The 13,988-nt window shown below is 37.3% G+C and overlaps 1 protein-coding gene across 1 annotated transcript; it reads right to left on the bottom strand.

Moving 5' to 3' along the window:
- Positions 1-2,255: 2,255 nt before the first annotated feature.
- Positions 2,256-6,309, bottom strand: LOC145632715 (uncharacterized). Its single transcript, XM_081685058.1, has 6 exons — positions 5,292-6,309; positions 4,792-4,896; positions 4,022-4,300; positions 3,693-3,850; positions 2,726-3,068; positions 2,256-2,614 (listed from the first exon to the last, which is right to left on the bottom strand). Exons 1-6 carry the CDS (start codon positions 6,307-6,309, stop codon positions 2,256-2,258), a joined length of 2,262 nt encoding a protein of 753 aa, XP_081541184.1.
- Positions 6,310-13,988: the final 7,679 nt, after the last annotated feature.

Here is a 13,988-nt window from a genome sequence, read left to right as displayed (position 1 = left end):
TCCCCCTTACATAACATGGTATATCAGAGCTGGGAGGGAGAGTGTTGAAGTCATTGATCACATGGCTACATAGACATTAAAGTCAATAATTAACGACACAATAATATATATGTAAGAAACCTATTACAATATAAGTGGGCCTTAATTAACAAGATTACTAATTTGGGTTTGTACTAAATTTGCTTGACCAATGACTATTTAATAATCTAGTTAGTGATGATGTCACTCCCTTCCTATATACTTAGCCTTTTTTAATTGCTGCAAAATACTGACAACTAGAGCTATTAATTCGAGTGTTTGGATCGGGTCAATCTGGGTCGGTCTAGTCATGTTGAATTAATGGATTCTATTATAGTGTTTGGGTCAGATTGAATCATGATTAGGTTAAGTCATGTATGGTCATGCAACCTATTGGATTTGGTTCAGGTTTAGGTTTAATCGAATTCAGGTCGGCTCAATCCAAATCAAGCTTACTTTGCTCATGTTTATACTTGTTTGGGTGAGTTAGTTTTGAGTTGGATCAACTTTAGATTGGGTCATTGTTAATAGGTACATATCAATTTGGGTCTGGTGATTGTCACTTTGTCAGGTTGGATAATATTTGGATAAGGTGAAGTTCTAGTTAGGTTATTACTTGGAGTATCATTTTATGGTTCGACTCGAGCAAGTATCTAATCGGGTTGAACTTAAGTGAGTTAGAAATAGGCTGGATTGAATTCAGATCTCAATGAGTTAAATTGGATTTGGATCATTCTTAGATTCCAACCAAGTTTTGGCCCAAGTCAATAATTTACAAGTTATATTTTGGTCAACTCTGAAGGGTTTTAGGTACTCTAAGCGGAATTTCATGAATCACATTCATACGCACCTAAACAGGATCTCATGCATATACAAATAAAGATCACATAATAGTTTAGAATTAACCTTTGAAGCGTGAATCCTCTTAGCAATCTTCTTCTCTACCGGAGATAAAGAGCCTCAATTGCAACTCCTCTATTTGGTCCACCGGATTGAATCAACACTCCACCAATGCTAGTTGGACGGGAAAAACCCTTCACCTTTCTTGGAGTTGAGAACCAATTTTAGAGAGAAAATATTGAGAGAAAACTTACATTGTTTTTCAGAAAACTGAATACTATATATTTTAATTATCCCTAACTAATTAATATATAATCATATTATTATTAATTAGATAAGAGTTTTCTCTCCCCTTTCCCTTTTTGGCCGGTCACCCTAAGGCCCACTTTGGGCTTCGGGTTTCTTTATTGATCCAATCCTAATGTGTGACCTTGTAGGATCCGTTTAGGCGGGCTTCGAGTTTGTTACTTACTAACCCAAAGTTCTATAGAATTCTCTAGCAAGACGTATAGACGACCCAAATAAACGAATTACATACTATCTCCATAATACGATCCATAATTATATTAAGTAATTGCACTAAGGTCGAGGACACATTTCCTTCAATCTCCCAATTGTCCGAGACAAGTATGCAATATTCAAATTCCTTAAGTCTCTTAGTGTCTAATTTGATAGTATGATCGCATCTCTATGCTATCCATACTAGCGTTCAAATTATTTCTTGAAATCCGAGTTTGAATTGCTAAACAAATGATCATCTTATGATCCATTTGAGCACGGCCATGCATTTTCAATTCTTACTCTTCAAGAGGCCAAGACACCCATCCTATCTAACATAGGAGGACCTATTCAATCTTGTTGCAACCAAAACTCCCACTCAACTTTTAGCACAACCCGAGTGTCGCCTTTATAGTACCCTTTTACGGCATGACGTTTGACAACATCAAGGTTACACTAATCATTGAATTGAGTAGTGTTCCACTCATGTCTAAGGAATCCGCTAATATAATTTGCGAAGTTTTAGAACTTCTAAGTAGGTCTGTTCGATCATGTATCGACTATACATATCCATATGATTGACTAAACATCTCCATGTTTCCATAGCGCATGAAACGGCACCATCAATCAATCTTATATGCTAATCCTTTTATTGAGTCATTTATGTCCAAATTAACAACTCAGATTAGGAACTTAAATATTTTATGAATTTAGTTCACTTATGGGGTTTCATTTATCAAATCACGTATTTGACAAGCCTATTAAATTCAATAAATATGTTTGACATTTTATTTAATACTAAACCAAAATTAAATAAGATGAAAATTTCATACTATATAAACATAAAACATGAAAATCATGTCTTTAACTTGTAACAAGTTTCTCTAAACAAAAACAATTTAAAGCCATTCTAACACTTGCTTCAACCCTACAGCCCTAGCGTGACGTTCATGCTTGGGTTGAGGGAGAGGTTTAGTGAGTGGATCAGCAACATTCTCATCCGTGTGAACTTTGCAGATCTTGACATCATTCCTGTCTACAATCTCGCGAGTGAGGTAATACTTCCTCATTACATGCTTGGATTTGTCGTTTGATCTTGGTTCTTTTGCTTGCGCAATAGCTCCATTATTATCACAAAACAACTCAATTCCTTCTAGAACACTAGGTATGATCCCTAGCTCTGTTAGGAACTTCTTTATCCAAACAGCTTCCTTAGCTGCTTCTACCGCCGCTAAATATTCTGATTCTGTCGTAGAGTCTGCTACAGTGCCTTGCTTTGAACTCTAGATCTTCCAGCTCACTGCTCCTCCATTCAAACAAAAGATGTACCCTGATTGCGAGCGGTAGTCATCTCTGTCGGTCTGGAAACTTGCATCAGTATAACCTTTAACAACCAACTCATCTACTCCTCCATAGACCAAAAACATTCCTTTAGTCCTTCTCAAGTACTTTAGGATGTTCTTAGCCGCAGTCCAGTGTGCTTCACCTGGATTTGCTTGGAATCTGCTACATAAGCTCAGAGCAAATGCAACATCCGGTCGAGTGCATATCATGGCATACATGATAGAACCTATAGCCGAGGCGTAAGGTATGCTACTCATTCGCTTCAACTCATCAGGCTCCAATGGACACTGACTCTTGCTAAGCGAAATGTCATGTGACATGGGAATGAATCCTCTCTTAGAGTTTTCCATATTGAACCTTGCAATAACCTTATCAATATAAGTCTCTTGGCTCAGTCCAAGCATCCTTCGAGACCTATCTTTATGGATTTTGATTCTCAAAATGTACTCAGCTTCTCCAAGTTCTTTCATGGAAAAACAACTTCTCAACCATTCCTTGACTGACTCAAGCATTGGTATGTCATTTCCTATGAGTAGTATGTCATCTACATACAAAACCAAGAAGACTAAGCTACTCCCACTAAATTTCTTGTAAACACAAGATTCTTCTTCACTCTTGAGAAAACCAAACTGTTTGATTGCCTCATCAAATCGAAGATTCCAGCTCCGAGACACTTGCTTCAATCCATAAATGGATCTCTGAAGCTTGCAAACTCTTTTGGGATTTTTTGGATCCTCAAAACCCTCAGGTTGTGTCATGTACACATCCTCCATCAAGAACCCATTCAAGAAGGCGGTTTTGACATCCATCTGCCAAATTTCATAATTGTAATGTGCAACAATTGCCAAAAGTATCCGAATTGACTTAATCTTTGCCACTGGAGAAAAGGTTTCATCATAGTTTATACCATGTATTTGTTTGAATCCTTTTGCAACCAGTCTTGCTTTATAGATATAGACATTTCCATTCTTTTCTGTTTTTATTTTGAACACCCAATTGCATCCAATAGGTTTAACCCCATCAGGCAAGTCGTATAGGGTCCAAACTTTGTTCTCAGACATGGAGTCCATTTCAGATTTCATGGCCTCAAGCCATTTCTCAGAGTCTGAGCTCGTCAAAGCTTGTTTGTAGGTAGTAGGCTCAGAATTTTCTAAAATCAATATTTCAGAGTCTTCTGTTAACAGGAAATCAACCAACTGCTTGTTTGGGATCCTTGTTCTACTCGACCTACGTGGGGCTTGAGCATCAATAGAAATATTCTCTTCAACCTCTTGAAGATTTTCGCATGAATTAGATTCAAGTGGGACGATAGGAGTTTTGCTTAATGAATCAGCTTGCTCCGACACTTGAACTGTCATAGCAGAGTCATTCGCCCTTGCCTCTGACGTGGTTTGATGCACATCCATTTGTTTCTCATCTCGAATTTCTTCGAGAACTATTTTACTCCCACTTGTCTTTCTGGAAATAAACTCCTTTTCAAGAAAGACACCATCACGAGCAACAAACACTTTGTTCTGTTGACGGTTATAGAAGTAGTAACCCCTTGTCTCCTTTGGGTATCCCACAAAGAGACATTTATCTAATTTGGGTGCAAGTTTGTCTGACAGTAACGTTTTACATAGACCTCACAACCCCAGATTTTAAGAAAAGATAAGTTTGGAACTTTTCCATTCCACATCTCATATGGAGTCTTTTCTACAGCCTTTGACAGGCTTCTATTTAGTGTGTGTGCAGCTGTTTCTAGAGCATATCCCTAAAAAGAAATTGGAAGATCAGCAAGACTCATCATTGATCGAACCATATCCAGTAAAGTTCGATTCCTCCTTTCAGACACACCGTTCAACTGTGGCGTCCCTGGTGGAGTCAACTACGAAATTATTCCACAATCCTTTAGATGATCATCGAATTCTTGGGTCAAATATTCGCCACCACGATCGGATCGTAATGCTTTTATTGTTTTACCAAGTTGATTCTGTACTTCATTTTGGAATTATTTGAACTTTTCAAAGGATTCCGACTTATGCTTCATTAAGTAGATATACCCATATCGACTTAAATCATCAGTAAAAGTGATGAAGTAACCAAACCCACCTCTTGCCTTTGAACTTGTAGGCCCACAAACATCTGTATGTATAAGTGCCAAGAGATCATTGGCTCTTTCACCCTTTCCAGTAAAAGGTGACTTTGTCATTTTCCCTAACAAGCATGATTCACATACATCAAATGATTCATAATCGAATGATGTAAGGATTCCATCCTTTTGTAACTTTTGAATGCGCTTTTGGTTTATATGACCCATCCGGCAATGCCATAGATATGTTGGGTTTAAATCATTCGACTTTTGTTGCTTGCTATTTATGTTATAGACTTGTACAGTCCTATCAAGTACATATAAGCCATTAATCAATTTTGCACTAGCATAGAACATGTTATTGTAAGAAATGGAACAACATTTGTTCTTAATCTCAAAACAAAAACCCTCATGATCCAAAACAGAAACAGAAATAATGTTCTTAGTAATTGACGGAATGAAATAACAATTATTAAGTTCTGATCTAAAATTAATCCAGACGGTAAATGCAGACTATAACTTCCGACGGCAAGTGCAACAACTCTTGCTCCATTTCCGACGCGAAGCTCCACCTCGCCTTTTGCTAGTTTTCTACTTCTTTTTAGTCCCTGCACATGATTAACTATGTGAGAACCACAGCCGGTATCAAATACCCATAAAGAAGTAGAAGTCAAATTAACTTCTATAACATAAATACCTGAAGTAGAAGCACCTGACTTCTTATCCTCCAAGTACTTGGGGCAGTTTCTCTTCCAGTGACCTATCTTTTCACAGTAAAAACATTTGCTTTCCGCAGCAACTTTTGGTTTAGCGGTCTGCTTAGGCTTTTCAGAATTTTTGACAACTTGCTTGCCTTTGTTTTTCTTGCCTGCCCCCTTCTTTTTGAAACCCTTTCCCTTTTGAACCATCAAAACCTCTTTCTTTGGTTCTTTGGGAATGTTCCTTTCAGCATTGACAAGCATCCCATGCAATTGAGTCAAAGTCTTTTCAGACTCAGTCATGTTGAAAGTCATCCTAAACTGATTAAAGCTGTCAGGCAATGAATGGAGAATGATATCAGTAGCCAACTGTTGGCTATAAGGGAATCCAAGACGTTCCATGCTTTCAAAAAGACCCATCATTTTGAAAGCATGTTGGCGAACAGATTCACCATTTTCCATCTTGCATTCCAAAATCTCCTTATTAATCTCATATCTCTCAATCCTGGCCTGTTTCTGAAACATGGCCTTAAGCTCTTGCATAATGGTGTGAGCATCTTTAGTCTCAAACCTCCTTTGGAGGTCCAATTCCATAGCCACCACCATGAAGCAAGTGATTGGACTAGACCTATCATTAGCCTGCTTAGCACGACGTTTATCAGCATCAGATGATTCATTAGTCACTACTGGAAGTGGGTTTTCTAAGACATCCTCTTTACCCTCCGACTTTAAAAGAAGTCTTAGGGTCCTTTCCCAATTGATGAAGTTTTCTCCGTTCAGCCTATCCTTCTCAAGGAAGGGACGGACGCTAAAAATCGAGTTGTTGTTGTTATTAGTCATGATATCTACAGACAGAAAAAGGGCAAAGTTCAATTTATGTTTATAAAAGCACCTAAAACATGCAATAGTTTCTAGGTTACTTAGCACTCTTATTCAATTTTAATGTCCCTATTTTAATAAGTGATTCCAAGATCCTATCAACATGCAACGTTAAGCAGACGGAGGCCTTTTCTTAAAATTACATTTTCAAGGTAAGTAAACTCTTTACTAATTATAACATTTGTAATTCTTGGTTAGACAGAAAAGCATCTCATGCTTAGTTGTCCCTTTGCTTCAAAATCCAAAACGCTTTTGATGATTTTGTTGAGGTTAACCAAATTAAGTGTGAAAAATTCGCAATTTCACCTCACCTTCCAAAATTAATAACAATACCCTGCGGAGGCATGACCTATTACTATTAATTAAGGGTTAATAAGTACTTTATATTTGGAAAAGCAAACCTCAATATTTGCGAGACCTAAGTTTATTATGTCTTTATTAATTAGTGAACTCTAGCGCATTGATAACATACATACAATAAACTTATAAGCATTTTAAGAATAATAATAAAATGCAAAATTAAATATGAGCTAGTATGGCCCCTAATCCTAAGAACTAAGCCTGAATGGGCACCTCCTTGGACTCTTCATGGATCTCCATCCACCTTCATCATAGGCCTTCTCATCTAGGCTCTTCTTTGGATTAATTAATAATTTAAATAATTAAACTAATTCCTAATTAAATAAAATTACAAAAATACTTAACGATACACAGATCGTATTTAAATTACAAAAATACATAACGATATGCAGATCGTATTTATAATTTAAATCTAGGGCTGTACTGGTCACTTATAGCAATAATATATCATATATATAAAAATGCCACATAATAATATCACATATTATACTTGCCAATAATTAAAATATCAGATTTTCTTAATTATGTCAAGTGGATAAATCAATTAATTAGGAAATCCTAGAATATAAATCATATTTGATAAACTGAAATCCTAACCGCCTTAAAAGATTTTATCCTAAAAATAAGCTAACCAACTAATTTTAATTAGATAAAAAAATCAAATTATGTAATTATCTTATAATCAATTCAAAAGAACCTTAATTGGAATTGCTCAATATCCCCTTAAAATCAGTTTTTCAATATTATCCAAAATCAATAAATCAGAATTTTATTTTATTTATTTTTTATCAATTTTTTTTTTTATATTTTTTTAAAAAAAACTGAAAACAGGGCTGCGTGAGTGAGCTTGCTGCCCAGCTACGTCATAGCCACTGCAGCAGCCAGGCCGGAGCCCAGCCACCGCAGCAGCTGGCCGCCGCAGCCAGGCAGCCGCCCAGCCACAGCAGCGCTGGCTGGCGCACCAGGCTGCTGCCCAGCACGCCAATCAGCTCGAGCAGAGCTGGAACCGTGCAACAGTTGCAGGTTCAGCTCTGCTCCTGCCCTCACCGACCACCTGCTGCTGCCCCTCCGCCCTTTCCGACGACCGGAGCAGCCACCGTGGCCCACCATTAGATGGTTCTGCCACCCAGCCGTGGCTGCTCCCCTTCAAGCTTAAATTTTTTTTTTGTGTGAGTTAAATTAATTTCACAACTTTTGCAAAATTAATTTTGGTGATCTAATTATAATTAAACACAAACTCCTTTATGCATAATTTCAGAAAAAAAAATTAATCAAAATCTCCATTTTAATTAATTTAGGGCTTTTCATATAAAATAATTCCCAATTCATACAAAACCAATTTTACATGAATTAATTAATCATATCTAAACAAATTTTAATTTGAAAAATAGATTATATTATATAAATTTAACAATTAAAATCGAAAATTAGGGTTCATAACCATCAAATTCGAAATTTTGGGGCTTTAGGGTTCTTAAAAAAAATATGGTTAGAGGCTATTGAGCAATTAAATTCACAATTTAATCAATTCCAATCAATTAAAATCATATTCTAATAAGGTTATTTTAATCCATAATTCAATTCCCCCCCTTAATCAAATTAAAATTAGCCTAATTTACACATCCAAATAATCATATTATTGTGACCAGTAAATTATATGCAAGGGGCTAACTGATACGCAAGGGGCTAACTGATACCACTAAAGGGTTTTAGGTACTCTAAGCGGAATTTCATGAATCACATTCATACGCACCTAAACAGGATCTCATGCATATACAAATGAAGATCACATAATAGTTTAGAATTAACCTTTGAAGCGTGAATCCTCTTAGCAATCTTCTTCTCTCATCTCCAAATTGTGACATGTTTGTTTTCGAGATTGAATTCTCTAGTTAAATTGAGTCTCTAGGTAAATTTCAAATGTTACTATATTATCAGGTTCAAACAAGTTGAATCATGAACGATCATTTTCTTTTAAAATTTTCGGTTCTGGTCAGTTTTTGGTACTAATCATCAACTACTTTAATAGCTAATAATATCCATTTCTAATGGACTTCAACCCATTATTTAACAGCTAAAAACTACCAAATACCAATTGCCGCTAAGTTTTCAGAATTGGACCTAAATCGACTTGATCTGCCTAATTGGAGCGACTAGTACTAGTTATTGGTATGGAAAAAAATAAAGGATAATTTGCCAATTACTACCGCAAGTTAATACCACTTTGTAAATTACTACTGCAAATTAAAAAAGTTATGAATTACTATCGCAAAAAATTTTAAGATGCTGCGATTACTACCAAATCCCCATTAAACCCAACTATGACGTCATTATATCCCTTTAACCCGTGTTTGACCATGGTTAAGGGCTTTAACCAACCCCCCAAAAAAGAAAATGGTTTAGGGATATAATGACGTCATGGTTAAGGGCTTTAACCATGGGTTAAGGTGATATAATGACGTCATAGTTGGGTTTATGGGGGTTTGGTAGTAATCACAACATCTTAAAATTTTTTGCGGTAGTAATTCACAACCTTTTTAATTTGCGGTAGTAATTTACAAAGTAGTATTAACTTGCGGTAGTAATTGGTTTCGAGGTTCAAATGCTTTTTGGTGATGAAATCAAACTTCAATATAGAGAACATTAACAATGAGATAATAATATGATCCACACAGTAAATGAATGAAACTTGATTAATGATGAAATTCGCCAAAGAAACAAGTTAATTTTGTACAACATCCATATAGTTTGCTGCAAATTGCTACTAGTAGAAGAACCCAAAATAAAAGGTAAAGAAGTTGTCACTGATTTTGTTTTGCAATTCTATCATTAACATTAATACATTTGAAAGATATACGAAGTAATAAAGAAGATGATGTAGTCAATCTCTTTAATGAGCTGCTCTCTATTTTTCTCCTTGTTTGCTTGTTCCTTCCCTTCTTTTTCTTTTCTAGGAGTCTGCTGCTGCTGCTGTTCCTGCACGCTGGATTTTTGTCGTCGTTAGACAGACCGGAATCACACAATTGAATACCATTCCTGAAGCATTTAGGAATCATTTTTAGTACTAATATATGATAAAACAGTTAAACACAATTAACTCATAAAATCAAATTGTTTGGATTTAAAATTTACCAATTCGAGCAAGGCGATTAACCCAAGTTGGGATACGATTTCCTGTAAGCTTAATGCAAGCATCATTGCAGAAATGGTTGCAATTCTTTGTAATAAGATTATAAGCATTCCCTTTATACTCCTTTGAGAATTCATCCATCAACTTCTTCACTTCTTCTGCCTCCAACTCTGTCCACCCTATCAATACCGTCTTTCTAAATTTATATCTTTTGCATTTCTTCGGCTCCCCCTCGAATATCCCTGTTGACGGGTAAATGTGTGCTCCAAATACATACTCGAACTGTAATAGCAATTACATACATGTTACAAGTATGTGTATCATATTTACGAAATACAAAACCAAACGATATAATAAAAAGTTGACAAGGGACATACTACCTTGTACACCCGAGTGGTGGACCCCTAGGCCGAGCCAAGAAGCACAACCATTAATCGGAGTAATATCGTAGACATTGAGGTAAACCGGAATCGAACCACCAACATCAACACAAGTTTTTTTCCTACACAGAAACATTTTTAATTTGACAAATCTCAATACTAGCATTACTAGTTTAAATAACTACAACTAGTAGTAGTAAAGCATATTAAAATTCTAGTAGTGTCATAATGGTCCTTATTCCCTAGTGGGGATATTACATTTAAGACTAATTTTATATGATATAAAATGACTTTTGTTTACTAACTCCAGCATTACATGAATGTATAGTCTTAAAAAATTAGATGATTCACCAATTTAGTCCACTATAATTGGTTTTTATTTGACCAACACTGTATTTAAAATTGAAAAATACATTTAACTTGATAGAGTAGACATGGAAAAATAATATGAGTCATTTATTACATAGACAATATTTTTTTTTTTTTTTTTTTTTTTTTTTTTTTTTTTTTTTTTTTTTTGGTGAGAAAGAGGGCCAAGCCCAAGGAACAAAACAAACTGAAAACAAAAACAAAGGAAAAACAGAAAAAAAAAAAAACAGAACATAAACAAAGCAGAACAAAAAACTAAGCTAAAGCACATGAAGTACTTCAGCTCTAGCTACGAAGGCTAGCTCCTCGCAGGCACCATTCGAGGACGAGTGGCTCCTCCCAAGTCCTCCAATAAAACAGCCTCCAGATCCTTCAAGACCGCCGAGAAAAAAGTGATAGGCTGGGACGTCTCGACCCCGAAATTAGCAAGCCAATCCGCCGCTCGATTAGTCTCACGATAACAATGTTGGATAGTGACCTCCCACTCGTCCCTAGACATGAGAGCACAACACTTATGAATTATATGAATATAAGGAGAGTTGGAGGAGGAATCCTCCACCAACATTCTGACCACCACCTCCGAGTCCACACAAACTTGAACCCTCCTATGACCCCCATTCCAGGCAATAGCTAAACCTCTGAGAATTGCAAGTAATTTGGCCTTTGTACAAGAGCAAATCCCGCAATTTATAGCAAACACTTCATACAATTCTCCACGATGCCCTCTAATTAAACCACCACCACCAGCCTTTCCCGGGTTGCCCTTAGAGGCACCATCTGTGTTCAACATTACCCACCCCTCCCTTGGAGCTAACCACTTCAACAGAATTTCCTCCCCTTTTCTTTTCGCAGGAGAATGAATGCGAGTATGTCGATCCCACGCTTTTCTAACCAAAGCAACTCGAGCATAGATAAAAGCAATTTGATTAATTGGGATATTGGCATTCCTTCCATCAAAGCACCTAGAATTGTGCCACTTCCAAAGCCACCAACTTGTAACTGCAAACATTAGAGCCCACCCCTCCCTTCCAGCGTGTCTACGAGGGTCCAAATGCTTCACAAACCAAGTTTCGAAATCCGATTCCAGCCTTTCCTTATCTCTCATTCCCAATTTCCTCCAAATACCCACTGCAGCAGGGGAACCTCAATATATGTTCTGTAGTCTCTTCCCCTGCTCCACAAATTCGACATCTAGGGTCATCTAGAAGATCTCGGATAAATCTGTTCTTATTTGTCATTAGGCGATCTTGAATAGCCAGCCAAGCAAACATACGAATACGTTGTGGAGCTTGATTTTTCCAGATTACTTTCCACTTATCACCTTCTCCAATTTCCTCCTCACCTCTTATAATATTAAGAGCTGATTTAATGGTAAAACCCCCAGTAGGAGACCCATTCCAATACACTTCATCAATATCTTCTTCACTCGCACTTAACTCAAAGGAAGCTATAGTCTGCAATTCACTCGCCGACAGATAAGCAGCAAAAGTTTCCCACTTCCAGCCTACATTCGGATCCCAAAATTCTCCTACCGTAGCATCTTGAAGCTCAAGAGGGGGGCTTGGATTAGCTAGTTCAATCAGAGGAGTGTTAGTGGCCCATCGATGATGCCAAAAGAAAGTCCTAACACCATTTCCAACGGCCATATTAATGCCCTTCCTCACCACATCAATATTACTCATAATTCCCCTCCACGCATTCGATGCGTTTTGCTTGGATTGGAACATATCAATATCACAACGGTTGTTGCAGTACTTACTACGAAGTACTCTTGACCATAAAGTGTTGGGTTCGGCCAACACTCTCCATCCAAGCTTAGCCAAGAATGCTGAATTAGCTTGTCTCATTGATCGTATACCCAATCCCCCTTGGTCTTTTAGTTTATTGATCGTGCTCCAAGCCACCGAATGGATTTTCCTTTGGCCCTCCGCTTCTCCCCACAAAAACTTTCTCGACTTTCTGTCAATATCATCGCAGGTAGACCTGGGCAATAATGTTGTCTGCATAGCATAATATGGAATCGAACTCAAAGACGATTGAGTTAAAGTCGCTCTGCCAGCCATTGACATTAATTTAGGCTTCCATCCTGCAATTTTGCCATTAATTCGATCAACCAAATATTGATACTCCTTCTTCGATGTCCTCCCATTAATTGTAGGAACTCCAAGGTATTTTCCGTAATCCTCTGTAGCCTCCATATTCAAAATACCACAAACTGAGTCACGAACGTCATAATTTGTATTATGAGAAAAATAAACCCGCGACTTATCTATGCTGACTTTGCTCCCCGATGCCTCACAAAACTTCGCTAAACAGGCCTTCATAAGGGATGCTTGCTCAACAGAAGCTTCACCGAATAATATAAGATCGTCCACAAAAGCTAGGTTCGAGATCAAAGGCCCATCACGACTAGCTCTAACCGGTTTCCAGCACTTAAAATTGACTTCACGCTCAATAAGGTGAGTCAAACGCTCCATACATATGACATAAAGATAAGGGGAGAGGGGGTCTCCTTGCCTTATCCCACGACTTGGAGAGAAAAATTCCATAGGTTCACCATTCAACAAAATGCTTAACCTAGCCGATGTAATACAATGCATAATCACATCCACCATTGCTTGCGGAAGTCTAAGTTCCATAAGAGATTCTCGAATGAAACTCCATCTTAACCTGTCATAGGCTTTCTCGAAATCAATTTTCACCGCCATATAACCTACCTTGCCTTGCTTATATCTCATTGTATGAAGCATTTCTTGGACAATAATTATATTATCCGTAATCTGACGTTTCGGCACAAAGCTAAATTGTGTAGGAGAGATAAGAGTTGGTAATAGGCTTTTCAGTCGGTTAACAATTACCTTGGTAACCAACTTGTAAACAATGTTACAAAGACCAATGGGGCGAAACTGTTTAGCTTGTTGAGGAACTTCCACTTTTGGGATCAAAACAAGAAAGGCATCGTTTAGACCCTCGGGGAATTCACGACCTTCCAAGACATTTGTCACTAAAGCAATCACATTCAGCTTGACTAGATCCCAATACCTCTGAAAAAAAAATTGGTTGAAACCCATCCGGGCCTGGAGCCTTGAAAGGTTTCATACTCTTTAAAGCTTTATATATTTCACACTCTTCAATCGGCCGACTGACTTTTTCCCACTCATTCGCAGCAATGGTAGGGAAATAATCAGGGATAATGTTTTCCTGTCGAAAGCTCATTTGTTCTTCAACAAATATATTTTTCCAAAACTCGAGGACAATCTGTTTTACATGATCGGCTTCCATGACCCAAACGCCTTCACAATTTTGCAACGTCTCAATTCTATTCCTCTTTCTTCTGAGAACCGTAGCCAAATGAAAATATCGTGTATTTCTATCTCCATACACAATTTTTTCCTCACGAG

The sequence above is a fragment of the Chenopodium album genome, chromosome 5 (assembly GCF_948465745.1).
Source record: "Chenopodium album chromosome 5, dcCheAlbu1.1, whole genome shotgun sequence".
In the NCBI taxonomy this organism is placed as follows: Eukaryota; Viridiplantae; Streptophyta; class Magnoliopsida; order Caryophyllales; family Amaranthaceae; genus Chenopodium; species Chenopodium album.
This window is presented reverse-complemented; position numbering and strand designations above follow the sequence as displayed.

Excerpts from the sequence above, each read along its gene's own strand:
- LOC145632715 (XM_081685058.1), bottom strand. The coding sequence starts at position 6,309 with ATGACTAATAACAACAACAACTCGATTTTTAGCGTCCGTCCCTTCCTT. Across the intron at positions 4,301-4,791 it reads TACAAGTTCAAAGGCAAGAG|ACAAACTTGCACCCAAATTA; the intron begins GTGGGTTTGGTT and ends CGTTACTGTCAG. Across the intron at positions 2,615-2,725 it reads TAAAGGTTATACTGATGCAA|ACTCTACGACAGAATCAGAA; the intron begins GTTTCCAGACCG and ends GCACTGTAGCAG.